The 25925-nt window shown below is 34.9% G+C and overlaps 3 protein-coding genes across 3 annotated transcripts in view; 1 reads left to right on the top strand and 2 right to left on the bottom strand.

Annotated features, from left to right (window-relative positions):
- The window catches only part of LOC126975262 (RNA/RNP complex-1-interacting phosphatase), a 77534-nt gene extending 61445 nt beyond the window's left edge, over positions 1-16089 (bottom strand). Inside the window, exons 1-3 of the mRNA XM_050823071.1 lie at positions 15952-16089; positions 15240-15374; positions 14845-14920 (exon numbers count right to left, since the gene is read on the bottom strand). Of these exons, the coding sequence (XP_050679028.1) occupies positions 14845-14920; positions 15240-15268 (105 nt within the window). The 5' untranslated portion in view covers positions 15269-15374; positions 15952-16089. The remainder of the gene's footprint in view (positions 1-14844; positions 14921-15239; positions 15375-15951) is intronic.
- A 5377-nt stretch (positions 16090-21466) lies between these two features.
- Positions 21467-23683, top strand: LOC126975260 (protein DPCD). The gene is made up of 3 exons (XM_050823068.1): positions 21467-21929; positions 22007-22243; positions 23505-23683. Exons 1-3 carry the CDS (start codon positions 21570-21572, stop codon positions 23607-23609), a joined length of 702 nt encoding a protein of 233 aa, XP_050679025.1. The 5' UTR covers positions 21467-21569; the 3' UTR covers positions 23610-23683.
- Positions 23591-25672, bottom strand: LOC126975269 (nucleolar protein 16). Its single transcript, XM_050823080.1, has 3 exons — positions 25406-25672; positions 25067-25327; positions 23591-24010 (listed from the first exon to the last, which is right to left on the bottom strand). Exons 1-3 carry the CDS (start codon positions 25501-25503, stop codon positions 23755-23757), a joined length of 615 nt encoding a protein of 204 aa, XP_050679037.1. The 5' UTR covers positions 25504-25672; the 3' UTR covers positions 23591-23754.
- Between the last annotated feature and the right edge of the window lie 253 nt (positions 25673-25925).

The following is a 25925-nucleotide window of genomic DNA, read 5'->3' on the forward strand; positions in this document are numbered from 1 at the left end:
CTTCAGAATTATCATTGCATTGACATTTTGCATTTTCTTTGTTTATCATGAGTTATAACTTTATACCAAGTTTATTTTTAAGGCCGTCAAAGTTTAAAATAACTTCTCCCTGTCATGTAATTCTGTAGTGACAAAGGTAAGATAGAGATAAAAAGTTTTAAATTTGTAATAATTTTACTTCGCGTTTATTAATAACACAGCTAGAGTATATTTAAACTAATATTATGAAACAAAAAATATAACACGACTAGCTGACCAGACAGACGTTGTTCTGTACATAATAAATAAAATACCGTTTTTGATGAATTTGTCAATAATTTTTCATTGTAACATAATAATATGCTCCTTGTTGTTATAATGAAATTGTTTCACAGCAGAACTGTCGAACCGCGCGTCAAAAATACTCTCACAGAAAATATGTCCAAACAAAACAAATATTGGAAATTATAATTATGGGTCCCAAATCGAAATAAAAACAATCCTATCTCTTAAGTTGGACTAAACTGCACTCCATGAAGTAATCCCCATTGAAATCCGTTCATTAGTTTAGGAGTCCATTGAGGACAAACATTGTGACACGAGATTTATATATATTAAGATATAAAAAATGTACTGAGTATTGAATTTTTTATCAAGAACACTCACTCTCTCTCTTTTCACGGGCCCCGCGCTTGTTTAATCCGGCATTGCTAGGTAGCCTTCTTAGCTAGTTCTTAGAAGTGACAGTCAACATTATGTTTCTATTTATTTTAATAAGTATACATTAATATATAAATACCCTAAACGTTTAGGACATATCAAAACTCTCCAATCTAGATTCATAATCATGTACTTTAAATAAGAGCTCCGTCTAAATCCATCATTTTCGGAGATTGTCTGCTAAAATACTGCGTATTCATTTATATCTACTTATTTTATTTATTTAATAGGAAGCCCACGTTATATACAATGTGTTGCCTTATGGTATATTTACACATTAATTACGTATATTATTTAACATCGTATACCCCATTTACGGGCTAACTCCACCTTCGCACGACACGCCACAAGTTAGGATTTCATCCCCACCATCTGGATGTGTGGCGGTCCTCTACAGTGCGGTTTTCAAGGAGCTTTCTCCCTCGTACTACAAAGCTATGGAATGAGCTTCCTTGTGCGGTGTTTCCGGGACAATACGACATGGGTACCTTCAAAAAAAGCGCTTACACCTTCCTTAAAGGCCGGCAACGCTCTTGTGATTCCTCTGGTGTTGCAAGAGAATGTGGGCAGCGGTGATCACTTAACACCAGGTGACCCGTACGCTCGTTTGTCCTCCTATTCCATAAAAAAAAACTCGACATGCAATTAATTAATTAAATTACAAGTACTTATTAACATAAGATAATTTCCTTATTTACGTAGAGATAATTTCCTTTTTAAGTAGTTATTACCAACACAAAAATATAAAAACTTATAACTATAAACAAAAAAACTAAATTTAAAAGACAGCAACTATTATGAAATACGAAAAAACGAATGATATTATTTAATTAAATGATTTTTAATTTTGCGCTTGAAAATCGATGCAGAGTTCCAAATATGTCCAATTCTGCTATTTCAAATATATTGTTATAGGACATTAAAATTCTGTACTTCGTAAAAAGCAGACACCCTTTCCAAGCTCATTCTTTTCATTTCCTTACCTCAGGAAATATAGTCACATTGAATTTTTTTACAATTTATGGTGCTCTGCGCTCTGGTGCTCCCAACACAACGGGCGTACCAATAAGCTAACCATCCTATAACATATCGTATGTAAATCATACCCAATTTGTTTTTGAAGTGTAAACTTATTTACCTACTGTCTATCTGCCTTTCACAGTCAAAAACTAGTTTGGAAGAAATAGCTAATTTTATAAAGTTCTTAGTAAATCAGCTTAATTACTTCATTTTATAGAGAGATGACCCCACGCAACAAATACCAAAAACTAGAAGCGATAAAACACTTATATTGCATAATAATATTAGACTATGTATTGCTACAAAGGATGCTATAATCTTAATGATGTATCTGCTATAGACAAAAACTGTGACTCGATAATAATATCGACAACTATACGAATAACGATCCCATTACCAGACGATGCGGAGGCTCGCCGTAACGCCACCCTTTGTTTTAGAAGACGAGAGAGCAAACAGCACGAAGATGCTCGACAAACAAATGTAAATGACCAAAATATCAACGTCATGTTTGGCATTCCCATAAAACAACGTTAACACGTCATTAGAGGTAATGACGGCGTGATTACAGTGGGGGGGAGGGGGAGGCGGACCGCTGTATGAGATGCAGATGATTGTCCGCTTTCTGTGTGGTCCGTGCGCCTCTGTCAACAAATACTCTACTCTTGAATTGGGTCCACGTGCCTTTCGTGTGTGAGCTAAATGTTCTGCATGTTCTGCGGGATTGTTGAAGATGAATTCATTCTAGTATTAGGAAATATAGGACATAGATTTATTGCTAGAGTAAACATTACTCGTTCAACTTAATAAACTAAAATGTTTAACTGGGGCGAGAAACTAAAGGAAGTTTGCATCGTCTGCATTACGTGCTTACTGACGTCATCTGTTTGCAAATGATTCTTTTGATGATCTTAGCTTTTCTTTGGAAACTATTTTTTTTTGTTTTCTGCGTCGTGGCATGATGTTATTTGAAACAATAAGCCACTGTTTTGGCTGCATATATCTGCTCAAAGAGTCATCGTCGAGAGCCCGAAATTTATGTAAAATTGCTTTGCATCAAACTCTCCATTTATTATTGGTATGTTTTACTTAGATTTGTGAGGTCATGTCTCTTAAGCCTGATGAACTGAATACCAAACCGCTTCCGCTCAAAGTCTTGGCTAGCTTGTTGACATGGGTACCATATAAGTAATTGAAATTTTAAACTAATATTGAAAAATATTTTTTTCGATTACCGCTTTGCTAGCTTAGGGTTGAGCAATAGCGGGTTTCTAGGCTATATACCAGGACATCGAATATTGAATATCAACGATTAATTAACACAATATTACATGAAAAGTTGTGTGATGCTGCTTATTGGACTATTCTAGCTTTACAGAGCTGCTACTCAAAGACATCTGAAATACTTGAGGTCTAAAATTGTGTTGCCTTCCTTTGGTGAGAGTATTGCTCTGCAATATTCACACATAAATAAATATCAACAAACATTGTTTTATTAAAATAAAAGTGTGTGTAAAAATGATTTGAGTTTTCTTTAGAGTTAATTCCCCCAATATTTGTCTTTAAACAATTCGACACGTGTTTCGCCTCTACACGAGGTATCCTCAGGACGTGTTGTCTCGCCAAAATCTGGCATGAGACTCGGGCCAGATTTAGGCACGATTGTTTAAAGACAAATATTGGCGGAATTAACACTAAAGAAAACTCAAATCATTTATATAATTATGGATTTCCGCAAAGTAACGCCTACTTCAATAAATTTTGTAAAAGTGTATGAGTAAGTTTAATGGCAAATAACTATTATTCCATGACGTTAAAAAATAAAGACTGAAAGAAATACAATTTGATTAAGTCAATCAAGAGTTACAACTGTTTTTAGTAAAGCCGCTACTTATGTTTATTTTATTTTATAGACTGCATGCCCCACACGTAGCACTTCAATACGATCAAACGCTGTTACTCTACATAATGTGTATTGCTACAAAGGATGCTATAATTTCAATTATGTAAGCGCGTGCGCTGCTGTTAATAATGGAATACCTCAGTGTCGCACAAACGACAATATATTTCAAGGGATGATACAATTATTATTGTTTTTCAAAACAATACCTTTAATGACATTAATAATATAATACAATTTATATACCAAACATTTGGTGCAATACACAAATAAAATTTGAAAACAAAATTTTATGAACGATGCGGGACTCGAACCCACGACCTCTCGCTTTCCGTGTTTCGCTCTTCCAACTGAGCAAACCGTTCGAGTGACGAATCGTAATTAAATCATGTATGCTTTTTTTCAAATTTTATTTGTGTATTAACATGTAGTACGCAAAAAGATATCGTACTACGACTACTTTCGGACCGTGTTTTCATGCGTACGGATCGGATTCGGATCGGACGTAGTGCGAAAGCGCTCTTAGGGTTAAAGATTTTTTTTTAAATCTAATATCAGTGCATGTGTCATTTAACCACCGACTCTCACCAAAGTATTTGAAGTTTTAAAATTAAATTTGGTAGACTTGTAGTGTACTTTTGTAGTGAGAAGATAATATTTTCACTCAAATGAGTAATTCAAGGGTTAACACTAAAACTGTTTAGAACTGACCTGACTGGTTAGAAACAAATCCATTGTATAATACAATCTAGTATGAATAAGACGGATTTTCCATAATTTACCAAGAAGAGAAAACCAATGAGCCGCCGCGAAATGCTAGAAAAGTGCAGTTGAAGTAGGTCCTAAGTTAAGATAAATATCTGCACAGTCGGTGCTTGCTTTTGAGGATATGCCAAGAAAACTAAAGAAGGAAGAAGGGAAGGAAAAGAGGTGGCATACAGCTCTTCGGAACACTCCCCGTGATATATGCGGGAGAAGAAGAGAGGTTTTGCGCAATTGCTACACCTTTAACCTGGAATTGAGGTAAACTCCCAGAAAAATATTTTTAATGTATGCCCTTAACAGGCGATTATAAAGGGTAACATCTCAACATGATTACGGTTGAATTTGAATCACTGAGCGATTGTTAGTAATAATTTCTCAAATGCATCAACGAACCTAAAGTGGCGAGGCCTGAACAAGACAAATCACTATTATTGTTGATTTATAGCATGGTGGTCCCCAATGGTAAGCAGCGTTAAAATATTGTTCACCACGAGTTTTATCGCAAGAACAATAATTGGAAGTTAAGGCGCGGGCGTAGCATAAAAGTAGTAGTTGGTTACTACTGCAGACATTAATTACCGTAGATTGAATGAAATAGAAATATTTAACATAATTTATTGAATCACTACGCTGATATCTGTTGCTAAAAACAAAACAATTAACTCGATTCATATTTTTATTTTTAACCGACTTCAAAAAAGGAGACGGTTCTCAGTTCGACGGTATGTTCTTTTTTTTTTAGTTTATCTAGAACAAGCCTTTATAGTCATCTACTTATTTTTTTAAATATGAACTATACACATAATATATAATATAATATAAATGCACACCTTTATGAGTATAAAACAAAACAAATAGTTGTAAATCGAATTATTCACCTCGCCTCAATAAATTTTCATACGCCGATTTCATTTTCTATGTAAATACCATTAGAAAATACCAAAATCGCTATCTTCTCTTTATAAAAATCAATTCTTCAATCAGTTAATTGAAACATCGAGGTTTGTTCTGGGGACGCCCGCGGCAGTTCCTAGCCCAAAAAAATCTGTACCTCTAATAAAAGTAGCTCTACAATTAACGTTTTTTCGTGTAACCTGGCATTACAACGCGTACCAAATACAGCTAGTATTGATATAGTTTGAGGACTGGTCTCCATTCCTCATGGATTTCAGATATTTAGTGGTTGGAGTTTTATTATAATTCTTTCCAATAAATGAATAAAAACAAATCAGTTCATAAACTAGGAGGTTAAAATCAAAACACAAAAAAATACTTAAAGTTAGAAATCGCGCCTAAACAAATTTTTATTTAAATAATGCCAGTAATTAGTCTAAAGATTTACGACCGCTTGCAATTGTGAAATACATGGTATTAATTTCAAATGTTTGAATTGAACGCGACCCCTAAATCTACAAGTGAATGTTTGGTTCTGTCGTCATCCAATTATACTTATTAAAATTTATTGAGCATAACCAATGAGTAACCGGCTGAGGTCCGACTCCGTACATCTACGGCCAAACATACGACACGAGCATACTATTATTAGTGACATAGTTACTTGTTGATTTATTTCGTCGCACGATTACACGCTCCGTAGGATGGTAACGTGCTTATCAAATGCAATTGTTATGCTGTTGCTTTTGTTTTGTAAAATAACTAGTAGATATTTTATGGTTTACTCCTAAGTCGTTCACTCTTGACAGAGTGGTCGTGTTGCATGATGAGACTGTAGGTACACACAAGACGCATCTATGGTGGATAATGCAGCCTTAGCAATGCGCCTTGCCACGGTCTTCAGCGTTAAGGGAACATTGGACTATGGTGGTTTGTGTCGCAGCCTTTATCAGGTCTGTCCAACGCGTAGGTGACCGACCTCGTGACCGCTTGCCTTCCACTCGTCCATGGCCGACGTCGTTCCATGGAGTTTTGGTTTCGTGTAACGTGCCCAAAGTGCTTGAGGATTCGTATTTGCATAGTCGACGATAATCTCTCCTTCACCTTGAGTTCTTCCAATATCGAAACATTGGTCCGAAACGCAGTCCAAGGAATTCGCAGTCGCGTCGGCCTTTCAGGCGCACCGTCCACGTTTCTGCACCATATGAGAAAATTGGGAAGACTAAGCTTCTCATCAAGCGGACTTTCGTGGCTTTAGTGATGTTGCGGTTGCACCATACCTTATTCCGCTTGTCAACGGCAGATCGTGTGATAGCACATCTCCCACCAGTGTTCATGATCGTGGAGCCGAGGTATACGTATATTCTATTTATGGTATAGGAGAACAAATTAGTGTACAGTTGTGGCACCAGAGCTGGGACTGTTTTCAAGTGGACTCCATAACTGAAATGACCGGATGCAGTGCAAATAATGTAAAGTCCCGAGGAGACTCGGGGAAGTGAAGCATTTTTGAGGCTAGTGATAAAGTAACATCGAACAGAATGAGAAGGCCCACAAATACGTTACTAAAACGCAAAAAGTATCTATTATACTTTAGTCACACCAGAATTACATTTCATAGCAAGTAACGAACAACAAATAGACATAAATTAAATTGCCTCAAGGCTCAGACAAAAATAAGCATCTCGACATAAAAATAATTGGGATTGAGCACGAGTCTACAACAACAGCACTATCGCAGCCCGGAATCAATGGTGACATCACCAGACAATTCCATTATGTAAAATACCATAATACCACCAACAAAATGAACGATGACACCATTCATCAGGCCAAGCTTGACGCAATCACGGGGTAAGGTGCTTCATTGTGTACCGAACAGATTATCACATCGAAAATGCATGGATCACAGAAACACCAACTTACATGCTCTAAACAAAACTCAATCAGGAAAATCAATAAACACCCACCGACGCTGTCAACACAATTAATAATACGCTAACGTATTACGATCGATTGATTTTAGCGCGTTCATTCTAATCAGCAATTATTTTAAGCGAATAATCTTGGGCTATAAAATCATAAAAACTATGACTATTATACAGTTGTTTAAGTTGCAGTGCTCAAACTACTCTTATCCGCTGATAACCACACTTTAAAACGGACCTTCTTTGAGGGTAGATACGCATCGATATAAGGGGTATGTGAATGGAATATAATAATCTAATCAAAAACATTCAATATGCAGTCAATTCCCGAAACTCAGGATCAATCATAATGATTTCACTATTAAAAAACCTCGCTCACAAATTTAACACATTTCAATGCATTTGTAAAAGAAACTTTTAATTTAAGTTGCTTACTTTGGAATTCGCTCTCCTGGTTTTTATTATATGTGGGAATAGCGGCAATAGTAATACATACACACTGTGTCAAAATTACAGCTAACTATTGCGGTTTAGGGCTGATTTCACCATTGTAGTACCTAGAACGCGATTAGAACGCTGAACTAAGTTTACGCCTGCAAACGAGTTCATAGATTCAATTCCCATTTCACCAACACAAACAAAAAGCAACCAAACTAAACACAGTTATAGCCAAAACGAGTAAAAATGCTAACCGCTGGATTTTGGACTTTAAGCATATTTGATCGCGTTCAAGAGCTGTCGTTATCGTAACAGAAACTTTGACATATAAGAATTTTGAATTTGTTCATACCCATGGATGACAGTTTTGACAGCTATTTGATACATACTATTGCTTATGAAATTTATTTATTTAATTGTTCACCAACAGATTTACATCATAAATACGTAAAAACATTTTAAATTATCATTTTAGTATGTAGATCCAATGTAGTAGATACATGTAAACTCAGTTTAGTACCTAAACGCGCAGAAATGTATTAATCAGTGTAATGTATCGAGATCAAGGCTGGCTTTCGAACCAGTTTAAGTAAAACTGAGTTTTATTAAACTGAGTGTCATTGGTGAAATCGGGGCTTTTACAGGCAGCTAACAGTTGGACGGGCGGACCACAAGCGGAGTCTTGAAAATATTGTTGTCGTTACCTACACCTGTCGTACTAGATGTATAGCCAATCTCTACCAACATTTAGCCATATCCAACTAGGCTGATATTCGTATTTAAAAATAACTACGAGCCATGCTTTTTTTTATGGAATAGGAGGACAAACGAGCGTACGGGTCACCTGGTGTTTAGTGATCACCGCCACCCACATTCTCTTGCAACACCAGAGCAATCACAAGAGCGTTGCCGGCCTTTAAGGAAGGTGTGCGCGCTTTTTTTGAAGGTACCCATGTTGTATCGTATCGGAAACACCGCACAAGGAAGCTCATTCCACAGCTTTCTAGTACGAGGAAGAAAGCTCCTTGAAAACCGCATTGTGGAGGACCGCCACACATCCAAATGGTAAGACCCCAAACAACCCGAAAACAAATGCAACAAACAGTCATAACTTTGTGATTTGGTGGCACCTAGCTAGACATCTTGATATCTCATAACTTATTTTCTATGTTCAAAGCAAAATCACTTATCAATATTCCATCCTTGGCCAAACAAGGCCTTGATTCTTTGTCTCAACTCCAACCATTTTCTTTGATAATCAAGAGCTCAACTCTCTAATGAATATTCATGGGCATGATAGAACCGGGCTGTTATGCTGAAATCGTGTGACTTTTTAGTTTAAATTTTACGAGCTTGTAACATTATATCATTACACGCTGATAGCCGATAAGTGCGATGTATTATGGCTTGTGCTGTTGGTGTAATAAAGTGAGGACCGTATCATGCCACACTACTTACTGGTGTGCGTTCCCAAGCGTGTCATTGGCTTTATGACTGTTTTATTCGATTGGATAACCACGGAAATGCAACACCGATCCTGATTCGGAATTCGGAATCCAAACCAGTATTAGGTGGAATACTCGTGAATGTTATCGGATAGAAATCAAAATATTTTTGAACCTAGTAATTCGAGAACAGAAAAAAGAGATCATCCACCAAGTAGTATCTAGTATTAGTCATCGAATAACCGAAAGAAAGGTGATCTCACTATTGGATCATTATTTAAAAGTACAAAACCCCTCATGAAGTTATTACTAATTTGACAACATTACATTGAGGTCATAATATACCTCACAGCTAAAATGAGTTTATTTAGTCAGGCGACGGGCACGCCACAATAAACATAACTGAATATTATGTTAAAGCCAGAGACCAATTGTCCGAACTCGTAAATAAAACACAAAGAGATGCTTCAGTTATGATCCTTTGAACGGGTCAAAAGAAATAAAAATGCCAATAACAAATGCAATGTTTATAACTTTATAAGAGTGTCTGTGTTTGAAATTGAAGGCAAACGATCAATGTCAGGAGCAATTGTCGTCACAACACACAACACAGGCGTCAGGCAATATAGTCGAAAACCATTACGAAAGAATATATTGTTATTGCCTGATTGACACAATCTGAACGTGCCTGTCTGTGAAATCGCTCAAGTCGATGAAAGTCAAAGCGATCGTAAAATATATTTATTGAACGACATCTTAGCTTGTTTTTATATTATTTTCCTCTTAATCCGGATTCTTCGAAATCCTTAAGAATCACCTTTGAAAAATGAAATAAAAATATTGTTATATCAAATTACACCTACCGATTGCCATTACAGTAATAATCCTTTATAACCTAAACTAAACAAAGCACGAGAATTTATGATCGGATCCCGTTGTATAAGAACGGTACCAAAGCGCCACGCATCCCAATAAAGGGATTTTTCTTTGAGAAAAAAATCTAAAGATGTATAGATAAAAGGTCGACTATTCATAAGGCACAGTATGGTACCCGGTGCTTTATCAAATACAAGATTAGTGGCTGAGCCGGAATCCTTTCGTAGGGTACATATTGTGACGCACCGCAAGCAAATAAATATACGTGTATAAATCAGTTTAAGTTTAACAGAGACTACAGCAATAGTTTAGTGACTATAACGATACAATTAATTATTCTGTCATAAAATTATAATCTAATTTACTAAGACCTTGTCCACACAAATAATAACATCAAAAAATGTGTGTGCGTGTAATCTTTACGCGCGATTGAAGTAATACTTAATTATAATTAACGGAATAATTAACAGATATGTAAATATACTTTTTTTTGCTTATCTGAAAGTTTAGACAAAATATGTTATTTTCGTTTGCCCTTGTTTGTCCCACCTATTCTAGGACATCCAGTATATATAACAAATATTCTTAAAAAGTTGAAATACAACAAGATTTAATTTACACCATTAATTATATACTTACTTTAATTAAAGCCGTGTTATTAATAAATAATTGAATTAAAATAATAAGATATTGAAGATTAAATTATTATTATAACACATATTAATATAACGATGTTATTGAATATTAACGAATATGGCTGTATGGGCTCGGACCTTTTGCCTGTCCAATGGACGAAGAAAAATTAACGAATATCGCAAACGTAGGACTGAGAACTTTTATTTATTATTTATTACAAACGTAGTCTTGAATAAACAAATACACTTAGAGATTTTCAGAAAATAAAAGTACATACTAACATTACTTCCTTCAGAAAAATATTCTGAGTTACCCCCAAATCAAGTCCACTAAAGAAGTTTTACTTCAAAAAAAGAAAAAGATTTCGTTAAATCAATTAATAAATATTTATCTCTCTAGCTAGCAGTATTGCCAATATCACGTACGAACTTACACTATTGACAATTTTATATTAACGCTCCGTGTTAGCGTCAATTTTTGGAAGAGAAATTTTGCTTCTCTGTGGTTTTAGGGAACGCAATAGATCGAAAAGATCTTATTATTATAGAACTAAAATACTAAACTTAAGGTAGTGTCGGTGTTGTAAATTCCATACTAACACAATCTATAAAAAAGAATACACAAAACCGCCAGATTACAAGCATAGTAAACTCGGCCTTAGCTAAAGGCCTAATAATAAAGAGGTGAAGCCACAGCCTGACCTCAATATTGGCTTATTTGTGCAAGCAATATCTAGTTCAATAGAACTGTTCATTTTATGAACGTCTTTTGTGTCCAGCACTTCAAACTACATGATTCACAATTCACTTCGAACTTCAATATTGATCTTCAAACACAACATCAAAGATATAAATATTTTGAATAGGACACATAAAATATTAAATGTAATTTTGAATTTATGGTTTATCTAGTGATTTTGATATGGAGTAATTTTGGACATAACCGGTCTTTTTTGACAAATACGATGGCACCAGTAAAAAATAATATACCTATATATTTTTCACTCCAAATATCACAACAACTATCTTGTTCGAGGGCGATTTTACGGGTAGTTTTTGAAGTGAAAACTTTTTTAGCGGTGTTGGGCACTTTTCTTGGGATGGGTATAAAATGTTAAACTCGCGTCAGGACACGTGACCTGATCGAAAATTCGTAAGACAGAGAAATTATTCCCTATAGTTTCAAGTTTTCACTTCTGGCGGCACTGACGGAGTGCAACGAGTATTTTTTTTTTGTCTGGTTAGGACATTTGCGCATATTAGTATCGTGCCTTAACGACCAACACAAATATGTGCTATAAATTACAAGATCACATTTCCAGCTCTTATAGAGTAAGAGCTGAAGAAAATCACAAGAAAATCAAACTGGGGCCGATCTAAAGTTGACTTTTGACAAAATTATTGATATTGTAATAGAGTCAAAAACAATCCTCAATATAATTTAATATTCTCTATGCTCAAGATTGCTTTAAGTATCGTACAGGATTTACTTTTTATAAATGCTTTGGCTTCAATAAATACAAGGTAGAAAGAATAATTTATATATCATCAAAATAATTGTGAGAATTTCACATTTTTTACAAGCGTCGGAGAGCCTCAATAACTAGCAACGATACAAGTCAAATAAAAGATATCAGAGTGATGCAAATGCTATGCAGAACAAATTAACATGGATTGTAGTGGCTAATGTTTGTCAAATAACTGTGGTCCCGGCCGTCGCCCGACTATACACATGTACAGTTAAGTAAACAGGTATTGTGCGACGGACGCGGACGTACTGCCCGACCAATAATGCATTTCATTGTCGGTACCCTTTACGCAGGTGCAAATTCCACTAATTTAAGTATAGCCGCGGTCTAATACACGTTGATAGATTTTCAATGTTTTCTCATGCTCTCTAATAAGTGGGTAGACGTACAATGCACACTGCATTATGACGTCATTTGTAGGTACGAAACATTCATCAAATATAATATATTAGACTGTATTATAAATCAGTAGGCTCTGTCTGTAATTTTAAATATAAAATTGTGATATAAATATTTGTATCGAAACGAATTGATTAGGGTCAAAACTTAGCGGAATTTACACTCAATAATAATCACAACATTTGGATAATTATAGATTTCCTCAAAATAACGCCTGATACAATAAATTTTCATAAATATTAGTTTTACAACTTACAATTAAAAAAACCGCAATATTTTGAAATTGGAATTTCGCATTCTTATATGATTAATCATTGTGTTTTCTCATTTTGAATGGAGTCGGATGATAAACAGCTGAATTGCTGTGACATACAAAGTGAGTACGGAGCTGAATGTAATTGTTGAGACACTTCATTTGCTTGGTCTAGGTATATTAATGGGTAAGTTAATCTCTATTTGTGACAGAAAAAGATCTGGCCATCTACATGGTGTGGCGAACAAAGCGATGAAGGAAAGACTTCCAAGAAATCCTGACTTTATCTCAGATCGGAAAGTCAATAAAGCACCAAGAACCATGTTGCGTAAGATGACTCAGGACAAGATGGGGAGCTCATAAGAGACACACTTAATTAATTAAGTAACCGATAACGTTATTTACTGCCAAGAATATTCTGACTCGCGACCAATATTATTAATATTATTACCTGACTGATATTAAATGACTGAGTTTATGCTAAAATTTTTATAAAAGCTTCTTTTATTGTCAGGAGAGTACTACATTGGTATTTTCCGACTTTTGTGAGTGACTGAGCCATATTTGTATGAAAAGAATATGTCAAAGCATCTCCACAAGCATGGCAAAGTTCTTTATTCTCACAATTTATCATACATTTCTGTAAATATAGTATTTTAATGTTACAAAGGTAAAGATATTTAGTAGACACTACAAATCTCAAAAATTCGGACTTATTATACAAGGCACAAACGTAAATATATATGTATTGAGGAACACGATTTCATAGCATTTTGTGCTCCTTTACTTTAATGTACAATAAATAGCATGTTACTAATTGATATGGACGGAGCTATGTCTGTCAGGCAAGCTAGTATTAAAATAAACGGAATAGGCTGGATATATAACAGTTAGTATCTGTGACACAGAGTTTAATCTGGAATAAATAAGAATAATTTTTTAGATCATTATAATGTCGCAGACATAAACTTGTCTATACGGCCACATGACAAATGGATACAATAAATTGGATGAGATTGTTAATGAATGATGTTTGTAAGTCCATTTGTAAGATATCTTCAAGTGATTTCCAATTATACCTAATTAGTACATACCCAAAATATTGTGGCTACTTTCTGCAAGCTGAGATTTCTCAGAGATTTAGCAAAAAATCTAAATAGAATAACATTTGCAAAAAACAGAAAACAAACATATTTATAATGTTGTTTAGAAGTAGATTTTATCAAAAGTGTCTTGGTTGCAAGGCATTGTGATGTGGTCGGGTCGGTAGGTATTAGGCTAACTCTACATATATTCAATAAAGGTGACAGATGGTGAATGTCAGTAAAGGTATACCTTTTACTGGCTTTTGATTGCCATTGTTTTCTGTATGTGCAGTCCATAGGTTCTGCTGTGGTGTGTTACAAGTCAGATCATGTTATCACTCTTTATTTGATTCAAAACTAACTCCCATATAAAATATATGAACAGTATTTTTACGGGATGTAAGGACATTGTTTCAAAAATATAATATTAAGAAGTATTCATGGTTTTAATAATATTCACCCAGGACATGTATAAATACTGATGCCTTATTGCATCTCCATAAACAAAGTATAAAAATTTAATAAATAAGATCTAAAAAGCAGCCATCAACAATCTAGCATGCAGCACTTTATGATGTGTAATCACCCCTATTGTAGCTGACATCCTACAGCATGATATGCAATTCAACATATATATATAAAAATATATTCAATTCATAAAATTTGTCATATTAAAAAAAAAACAAATGATTTGATACCAGTGACATCTACATTTTCAACATAGCACTAGAACAAACTTCATAATCAAAGTAACTTATTACACATGTGTCAATCAATAGATGGCAGTGTTACTAAATTTCAAAGATCTAATAAGGCAGAAAAAGAATTACTGTCTAGAAATTTTTATTTTTATCCCCCTTTGCATTTCTTTACTATTATTTGAGCAATAGTTAGGCAGGCCAACTCAATTCAACCATTTTTATATAGACCATAATAATATGCAAATTAATAAATACTAAGAATATATTTTATACTTACTTTACGGAGTGGTACTTTAAAGCATATAATCCTTGTGCCTTCAATCACATTACCACAAGCTCTATAAGCAAGCCATCTAAAACAATTTGTTTAACACATTAGTAGTATGTTACTAGTATATAATAGTAAGAGACATTAGATGAAAAAAAACTTTTTTTTTAGGAAAATACAGGACAAGATGTGCAAGGCTGATCATAATTGATACACTCTTCACCTTGAGAAATAGAAGTCTCATTTGCCCAGTAATTTCACTAGCTATGGCACCCTTCTAATCGACACAGACACTGACACAGTAATAAATTATTAATTAATTACTGCTTCATGGCAGAAATAGGTGCCATGTGCAAAGTAGCCTCCCACTCCTTAAGCAATAAGGAACAATTAAAACAAAATACCTGTCAGGAATACTTCCTCTTCTTGCCATTATGTTTTTACAACTTGTGCTTTAGTTTAAAGAAGATTATTTTTAAATGGCTGATTAAACACAACAATATTAATGTCTTCTAAATTATTCATTGATATCCAAACACCTGAAAAACATATCAGTATAAAGAAGAGAATTATGCTGCAACTAACAAGTCTTATTAACTTTAGAATTTTTTAAGTATGCATTTAAGAATTAGTAATAATTTTGAATCAATATATTATAACAGTTAAATGTCCCATACTCGAATAAAAAGTTCACACATCATTTACAATAAAAAGAAACTGTAACTGTGTTATTAAGAAATGTGAAGAAAAGTTATTCCAAATTTAAAACTTTTTGTTTTTATATTCTTACTACAGAATTACATGAAAGGGAGAGGTAATTTTAAATTTAGAGTAACTATAGGTACATTGCGTTTATTAATAAGACGTTAATTGTTTCATGTTTAGGTTAGTTGCATACAAGAACAAGTTGAAGACAACAATTATGTTTATAAGTTCTGTAAAAATGTAAAAGTATACAGAGGAAAGATCTAATAGCAGCTCTAATTGCATTTGCAAGCATAATGAGAGTAATTTTGATGTAATAATATTTTGAGGTGAATTTTATTTATGTTTACATAAATAAACAGTACAAATTCTTCATCAAAAGATCTAATCTTCAAATAAATCTTTTCTTACCAATATTATACAGTAAGAATGTTATAAGAAATTTAATATTTTGTACATAATAAAAAATATCCCCTTTTATTAAGTACCTAGTGAATATTTTATTCTATTCTATTCTAAAATCTAAATTGTTTTTAACTTATAACCAGTTGTGACATTGAAATAAATGTGGTGAAAGGTGACAACTGACAGGTGTCCTAAGTTTAGTCTCGATGACGATGACGTCAACAGTATGTATGGATAACGGGAAAACGGCAAACGGGCAAGAGGCTCACGTGATAGGAATTGAAAATACAACCACCCATATCAGTTTCTTGCACCTGTTCTACACGTCTGAGATATTCATTTATTATTGTTTTTTACTTTCACTTCAATTCACATTTGATGTAAGAATTGTTTAATTATTTTTAAATTATCTCTAATCTAAAACTGGTCAAATGGTGGCAGGGTGAAGATTCCCATAAAAGTGGATCATGTCTAATGGTTCAATGTCTAAATATCTCTGCAGTACCGACAAGAGAGTGCTTATTCATGTTTATTCACTTAATTCACTCTCCTGCTATATTAATTTTTATAATGTTAACCAATTGAACCGACAAGCCAATAATTAATAAGGTCTTGATGCACAAAATCCTTACTATTATCATTACAATCATTGTTACAAAATATATATATATATGTGTGTGTAGTAATGTCCTAAAAATTCTATCAAAGTTTCCGGGGGTAGAAGTGAACGAATTATTGTTGATCTACTCTTGTACGTCTCTCAAGCAGCCCCATACCATTACTTACCCTCCACCAAAGGGTTCTATTTCCACAATGTTGGCCCTTTGGTCCTACTTTATCATTTCCATTCTTCAACTTATCTAAGATGGCCACCACGAAAAATATGCAACAATATAAGTATATACCTATAGCGCTTACAAGATTCAGGGTTGTGCTGAAAACGTATTTGGGAACATTTTTAAAATCCACTATATTCACCGCGCAAATCTTTGAACTTACCATACGGATATTAAAATAGTATTGAATTTTTCCCTAGTCCCTATATTGACAATGATAGTTTTTCACAGCATTAATTAGTTTATTTACGTACTTATATTATAAGATTTCAGTCTATACTGGTTACTTAGTTAATAGCTTCGACTTGCATAGGCAAGTCGAAGCTATTAGTAAAACCAAAACCCAGTTGGAAGATTAAACGACCATTTATTTAAGCGAATTTGAGAAAAGGCGGTTATTATATTATACGATGGAGAAGGAACCTCGGTATTGTTTTCAAAATGTGTGACGTCACAATTGATCACTTGCTGGTGATCACCCATAATTGGATCATCGAAAGAAAACTGTTCGAGTATTTGATCACCTTCGTGTATTCCCCAGGCAGCGAAACGACGTCCTAGAGAGGTCCGTAGCGTACGACAGCTCGAGCACGAATGCCTCGGCCCTCGAGTATTGACAGTGTAACCGTATTTATAGGGTTCGACGCACACACACGTGTTTTTGATTAAAGCTTTTTAACAATAATTTCACATCAGAATAATATCAAATGATGTTTTATGAACTAGTTGTGAAATTTCCGGTGGTATCTGCTACTGGTATTAACTTGAACAACTACTCTTAATATGTCCTAGTGATACATGAGTTGATGTGTGGCCAAAATTGTGCCTTATATAATTGCGTAGTTTGAAGTGAAGTAATATGTTTTTTTTTATGGAATAGGAGGACAAACCAGCGTACGGGTCACCTGGTGTTAATTGATCACCGCCGCCCACATTCTCTTGCAATACCAGAAGAATCACAGGAGCGTTGCCGGCCTTCAAGGAAGGTGTACGCGCTTTTTTTTGAAGGTACCGATGTCGTATCGTCCCGGAAACACCGCACGATGAAGCTCATTCCACAGCTTTGTAATACGTGGAAGAAAGCTCCTTCAAAACCGCACTGTGGAGGACCGCCACACATCCAGAAGGTGGGGATGATATCCAAACTTTTGGCGTGTCGTGCGAAGGTGGAATTCTGCGGCAGGAATCAGGTTAAACAGCTCTTCGGAACACTCCCCGTGATAAATGCTGTAGAAGACACACAATGAAGCGATGTCTCTACGCAACGCCAAGTGATCCAGCCATTCACAGAGCACTGAGTCCGCGACAATTCGAGCTGCGTTGCGTTGGACGCGGTGAAATTGGATGGGATTGGGTAGATCGAGCTGATACTGGGGTGCACCAGACCAGAATGACAGCAATACTCCATGTTTGGCTAGACCTGCACTTTGTAGAGCGCTAGAATGTGGGCCGGCTTGATGAATTGCCGTGCTCAGTTTTCAGGTGCTTTCAGTGCTTCTTTCTATTAGGTCCAAAAATAAAATGCAATTGATAAATTCAACAGGTTGAACTGATTTATGGGAGCCAATTAAATATGCGAGAATATGTCCACTTTTATGCGACACAAGTAGTCATAAAAGATAAAGACAAACGGTTCGTTGAAGATACTGTTCCGTTAGAATTTATTCTTGCAAGTGCTTTATTGTTGCTTACAATAATATAATTTTTATTGTGACATCACAGTGATCCTATCACTTGTAAATTCGTAGTTATTAAGATTTCTTGCTGCCATTACATTTTTTTGTTTGTAAACTCAAACATTGATACACAAGGCCTAGAGCTGCAAGCTTGCAACCAATCAACCTATCGAAGGTACCCATGAAATATTGTGTATCCATGCGATTGCCAAGTTAATCTAATTATTAATAATGGATGGATATTGTCACTATAAAATATTGTTAGTTTAGCTAGTTACGTAATAACTTAAGACAGACAGTCCCTTAGAACAGAAGGACTGTAGGGTTTGAGTAAATTGACCGACTTGACATTACATGGATCTCTCAACTTTCTACGGTGGAAGAACTGAGTTGCGAGACTTGGTTAATTGTTTTACAAGTTATGTTTTTGGTAGCGTTATTTATTTAAATTTTATAAGTTCCTGTTCCAGCACTAACTTCATATTTTATTTTTAGATACTTTCATCAACATCAGAAGGCACAAGTCAGCCTCTAATGATGAGATGCCCGACATATTATGAGACCATGACTCGACGATCATAATCCGGATAGTCTTTACGCCGAATGGTCTCAAAGGCGAGGTAAAGAGCCCCGATCAATATATGAAGTGGTTCTCGCTAAGCGGTTGGCTTAAAGACACACAGTGATAGCTTTATCTGCAGCTCTGCCATCGCTGCCGGTGGCATTCTAAATTTAAGTTTTTATAATATTTTGTCATTGACGTATAATAATCATCAATCACGCTAATAATTTGTTAAAGTTATAATAAATTGTTATAGTGAATCTACTAGTTAGTTAATCGTCGGAAGCAAAACTCAGCCTACGTGTCCATTAGGCAGAGTTTTCGTGCAGTTGTTTTGACAGCCCTTGGAATACAACGCCACTCAATGACAAAGTGTTCAGTAACAATGAGCTTCTTATAAAGGTATGCAATAAATAGACTTTGCACATTACTGCCACCAAGTAAGGTGTTAATTTAAATGAATGTTTTAATGTTGTCTATATAATATAATGTATACGTATATACAACGCTACTTAGACATTTTTGACGACCTTTTATTAAGCGAATGTGGATCTAGTTTTTTAAAGTAGTTACGTCGATGCATTTTGTTTTTATTATAAAAATTATATTATGTATTAAATAAATGAACAACTACATAGTTTATATTATAAAACTTAGATTTAAGAAAAAAAAATACATGTGAATAGAATTAAAAAATAACACTGTATTTCCTGATCATTATTAAGAGTTCTGACCTTAAGTAGTTTTCACATAACATTATTGAAATTACTTGTACTTGTAATCTGTTCGTAGTCTCTTGAAGAACCAATATGAAATCAAACATGACTTTCATAAGCGCACAAATTGTACCTAAATGAATAAAGAAATTTCATTCGTTGATAATATTACCTAACTTTTGTTATATTATGGTCCTTTAATAAATATATATTTATCAGTAGGTACATACTTTTCGTTATTGTGTTTACTTCATTAACATTCCCAATCATCTGTTGAATATGTGACGTTGTGTCGTAAGATGGAATTCCGTTAGGGGTAATTTTAATCATAATAATAATATAACAACACCCAAAGCCCCTTCACGGGCACATCATCGCTCCAAACGGGTCGTGAACTCTCAAAAATCCGCTCCTGAATGTCAAAATCCCAGCAATCCAAATGGAGTGTTAAGAAAAAATGGAGTTCCAAACGATCGAAACTCCATCGCGCCACGCCAATTGGAGCGACTCGTCAGGTCAGTGTGGCCTGCTCGTGAGTGTGAAAACCAGGAGGTACAGCGCGCCATGTCATCGCGCCGAGCCGTTTGTTCCGCTCGTGAATGCGGAAACCCGCACGCCATTTGTCTCATACCGCTTCGAGTTGTTGAATAATACGCACGGTTGCACTCTGCATCGTCAGAGAGTATTATATTCTGTGCTGCATAATGATGAGTAATCGGAAATTCGTAATTGAGTTTATTTCGATATTTAGGGAATTACATTGTTTGTGGCAAAATTTTCTCTTTGTGTTTTTTTGCTTTATATACAAACAAACCGCTATGGCAGTTTTATTAAGGTCATCATCAGAATCAAAACTCATTTTTCAAAAGGGAAATTAGTGATACGAAAGCACCGACCACTAGTGTCGCTGTGTATACGAATTTGCATGGAGCGTTAGCGCGCCCGTGAGTGTGCTAAAACTTTTACAACGCTCCAAATGGTGCCGCTCCAAACTGGGGGCTTTAAGCCCACGGGCATGCCATTTGGCGCCGCTCCGTTTGGAGCAACGTCAATATCAATTACGAATTTTCGATTACTCATCATTATGCAGCAAAGAATATAATGCTCTCTGACGATGCAGTGTGCAACGGTGCGTATTATCCAACAACTCAAAGCGGTATGAGACAAATGGCGTGCGGGTTTCCGCATTCACGAGCGGGACAAACGGCTCGGCGGGATAGCATGGTGTGCTGTACAGCCTGGTTTTCACACGAGCATTCTACACCGATCGGACGAGCCGCACCAATCGGCGTGGCGCGATGGAGTTTTGATCGTTTGGAATTCCATTTTTTCTTAACACTAAATTTGGATTGCTGGGATTTTGACATTCACGAGCAGATTTTTGAGAGTTCACGAGCCGTTTGGAGCGATTGCGTGTCCGTGAATGGGGGGCTTTAGATTACTCCTGTCAAAATTATTATTGCTATCGAAAAGGGGCACGCACGGTCCACTACTTCTATAGTGTCATTATTCTAAGACTAGAGAATTGCGGGAGCTTCATCTGACCCCCAACCGGCGGCACTGATGACCGAACCGATCTCGTAGACTAGAAGTGTTCTGTGGAACCGATTTAACTATAGTCGACAAAGAGAATTAAACCATTACGATTGTCGAGCTGTCTCGCACTGCGTCTATGTTACAAAAAAATAATTAATGTCATATTTCAAATTTTCACTTGACGGTAGACACTTTCAAGTTGTATTCAATTTAATTCTAGATACCTAGGTATTCACTATTCTGTAAAAATTTACAATTGGCATGAAAAAATAAAAAGGATTGTTGCTATGGTTACAAAATGAAACGAAAAATATGTCTTATCGATAATTTCGAAACATGCAAAGAAGTTTTCAGAGAAAAGTTAAATAAGAAATTAAGCGAAAACATGTATATGAATACGATTTGGTATAAGTCATTGCTAAATGCAGACAAATCTTGTATCAAAGAAGAAAAGATTAGAAAAATTCATTATAAATTCGATGATGATAGAGAAATGGTAGAGGAATACAACACAGATACCAAGGTTCTTTTGCGAAGAGCTTGGAAGGTAAAGGGTAAGCTAGGATGTGACGGAAAATGGGATGTTGAAGTCGGAGACCCCATACCAGAAGCTGTTATCTCTAATGACTGTGCTGATATTATAGAGAGCAAAGACCAGGTATTTTAATAACAAGGTGCTTAAATTAAAATTGTGAAAATAAACATTCAAGATTTTTATGAAAAATTATCTTTCAGCCAGTAGTCACAAGGCGCAATACTAGAGTAAATTTAGAATGGAGGATAAGAAATTTACCATATCCAATTGAGACATATTGCATTAAAGCCAACAATGATGATAAATGTATTATTGTCAGTACAACAAACAAAAAATATTATAAAAAGCTTCAGGTCCCCGAACTCAAGAGGCTTGGTCTCAATGTAGATCAAGCAAATATCCAATCATCACATAAGTTTAACACATTGATAATTATGGTAATACATATTGTAATTTTTATGATATACAATTAATTGTTCACAATCATAACAAGACTAACAAACCACAGTTCACATCTGTGCAACATATGAATTGTGATGTAGTTATAAGGAAATAATTTGCAGACTGTGTATATCCATTGATATAATAATAATATTGACACACACAAATTATTTTGTCCCAAACTAGGCATAACCTGTGCTATTATATGAACTGCGGCAGTTGGGCTTCGCACAGTTGCAAACTGTGTGAAGCAAAGACAGTTGATGCAAATAGTTATTTCCCACTCATACACTCCATTTCCTTAGTCTTATCTACTCTACTCCTGCACTTCTATTTCATATATATATGAAATATAATAAAAGATAATAAAATTCTGTTTGTTATAAAAAGTAAAAATTTTTTTTTTTACTGGACATATGATTAATTACTACTGTCCAGATCAGCACAGTTTTTGCAAATAAATTTTGCATGCTCCATGCAAATGGGCTTGGCACATCACAGGTATGCTTGACCTTTTTGTATCTACAATCCTGGCCTCTGATATTTTGTCCTGGTACATTCTCATGTCCAAGTGATGGTTCATCTAGCTGTTTCTCAATTTGCTAGCGAAGGTATGTGGGATTTTTTTAATTTCTTGATTGCAAGTGTTTGTAAATCAGTATAAGCCCAAATTATTTTTTTCTCTTCTTTCTTCTGAATTCTGTTTTCTTGAATGGAATCTTTTATTTGCTTGATAAGTAACGCAAGCAATTATAGCTGCCATGTTCAAGAGACCATAGGCCATCGTTTACTGTTGCGAGAAACATTGTAATTGGCATTCAACTCATCAACCACATCAACGCCAGCTTTGGTACAATCATAATTCGCTTCGTTCTCGCTGGTGGGATTCATCTATTGAACTGGACTCATCAAAAACTACAATGGTTTATTAACATAAAAAACTAATAAAAGTTAAAATTCATCAATGGAAAAATTTCGTCAAAAATGAGGCAGCATACAACATACCCGTAAGCGGTTTGCACTCTTATATCCCGGCCGGCGATCCACACCACACTGCAATCATGTCACTATCCTCTCCCTCACACCTATGCCTCCAGCTACTGACCGACCGAGGGTTGCCAGACAAAGATTTATAAAAATACACTACTTTAAAATCTTACCAGGGTGTGAGATACCCTGGATCATGCTCGCCATGGGTGAAGTATACATAAAAAATAGTATATAGTGTAATTTATTTATGGATTTAATTCTTCACAGTATAAGAAACCACAACAGCTACTAGACATGGAGATGGAATGGTTCAAAGAAGTGGAAAAGGTGAAACCAATAAAAGACATACCAAATGAATGCAAAACTCATTGAGTCAAACATTGGATTTAATTAATAAATTGGGTTGCACAAAATATAATTATGTGAACACATTTTAAATCAAATAAGTTGTTTCTCTTAAGAATTTATTTACAGTTAAAAAATAATTAGTTTTACTTGAAAGTTCATGAATTTATTATCAATCACTGTCACTCATAATAAGTGCTTTAGCTTGCTCTTTCAAATCTTCTTCGTTTTCTTCCTTATCTAACAAACCTCTGGACTCTAAATATTCCCCATACTGTTTGGGAATGCCCATAAAAGTTTTGACTTTTGCTCTTAATTGTTTCCAAGTTTCCTGGTAATAATTTTTTCTGTCCTTTGCCATTGCTTTATAATCATGGCCATATTTATCTAAAAGGTAAGTAATGAATTCTACTTGACCTTTTGGTAACCTGTAAAAAATGTATTGAAGTATTTATATACATAACAAGATATTGATGGCTGGGGTAATTCCTGTACTGTATTATGTATGGGGTCCTAATTTTTTACTTTATTTTAAATACAACCGCGCATTTTGTCCAAAATTTCTTGCCTCACACAGCCACTTTGTGGAATCAACTACCGGCAGCGGTCTTCCCGAACAGATATGACTTAGGGACCTTCAAGAAAAAAGCATACTCCGACCTTAAAGGCCGGCAACACATTTCTTGACACACATGTTGTTGTGGATGTCCATGGGAGGTTGCCTCACCTCTCCCCATCCTGTGAGCCTCTTGCCCGTTTGCCCCCTCTCATATAAAAAAAAATACTGTATACATAATTATGTTTTAGGGCATGTTGGTATGATGGTTGGACAGACTGATAAAATATATATTGTATAATATAGTAATGAAAGAATGTGGAGTCTACATTGCTGCAATATACCTTGGAAGCTAGCATAATGTCTGATTTCTGCAAGCATATTGGAAACATTACAACTTAATCACCGAGTTATTAGTAATATTTTGAATAAATACAAAGAGGTGCAATGTGCTCAAAAGTGTGGGAGGGTAATGTTGAAATGTGTGTTAATATTTTACAACACATTTTAGTGTATTTTCCAGAAATCAACATTGTCTGCTAGCACACTGGAATCTGTGTTGAGTATTTGGTTTCATGCACTGTATCCACACTGATAAAATTCTCCTTTCTAGTTATATTTCAGTCTTCATACTATAACACTATTTTTCTTTATTTGTCTCCCATATTATTTGCAGTTTTAATTATTGACAAATATTAGGTATACTGTTAGTTTACTTATGGAATCCTTGATTAAATAAAATTTAAATGCATGGTTCTAAATATGTAATTGCACATAGTTCCTTGTAATGTTTATAAGAGTATGAATAATGTGTTTGGTATAAACATACATACAAAAATTACATTTTGCACAACAATTTTGAGATAGAACGGAAACTAACTGTATGTAAATACAAAAGGTAAATAATTCTGTTGTAGTATCAACTTACATGAACCTCCTCTCTCTTGGTGCCTTAGCTTCTTTCTCTAACTGTTCAGCAACAGATTTCTTGGATGGCGTTTTTTTAACAGTTATTAATTCTTCATCAGAATCTGATAAGTCAGGGTTAACTATCTTCTTTGCGATCTTTAACTTTTCTTCCTTGAGATTCGGTATTTTAATAACTTTGTTTGGATCATTTGCAAGACCCATATCTCTTAGGTTACGAAGTGAAGACTTTTTATTGCTCCATGCCTCCTTTAATACTTTACTGCAACAGCAAATAGTTAAATTAGTTATATACTACTGTGAGAGGATACTGATAGAAGTCCCATGTGGTAATACTGACCAGTTAACTTGACCTGTACTTCTTAGTTTATTGTGCATTCGTTTGCGGTTTAACTTGTGAAGATATTTCTTCTTCTTATGCTGTTTCTTAATCTTCATGTTGAATAGACTATTTGAAGAACTATTAAAATAGCACACTACAAAAATATAGTGTATTTACTTGTACTCTAATTTATGGTAACTATAGTTTAATAGTTATCTGTTATTTAATATTTTGATAAAAACTAAACATTACCACAGCACAGGGCACATGCCTCAAATGACATTGATAGAGCATTTCTTTTTTTTTTGGCTCACATTTCGTGCTCTCGCACATGCCATATGGTAGCTTCAAGTATTCTCGAATTCAGTAGTACATAGGTAGTATTTTTTATTTCTTTTTCCACTCTTTTTTTGAACCCAAACGCTCGCTCTAGGTACGATTTCTTGTTTATTGTATTATATTTTATTCTTACCAAGGTAAGATATGAAATAGTATTATTAACAGAAAAAAATCTTGTTAATAATGTTAAATATTATTG

The sequence above is a fragment of the Leptidea sinapis genome, chromosome 35, assembly GCF_905404315.1.
Source record: "Leptidea sinapis chromosome 35, ilLepSina1.1, whole genome shotgun sequence".
Taxonomy (NCBI): domain Eukaryota; kingdom Metazoa; phylum Arthropoda; class Insecta; order Lepidoptera; family Pieridae; genus Leptidea; species Leptidea sinapis.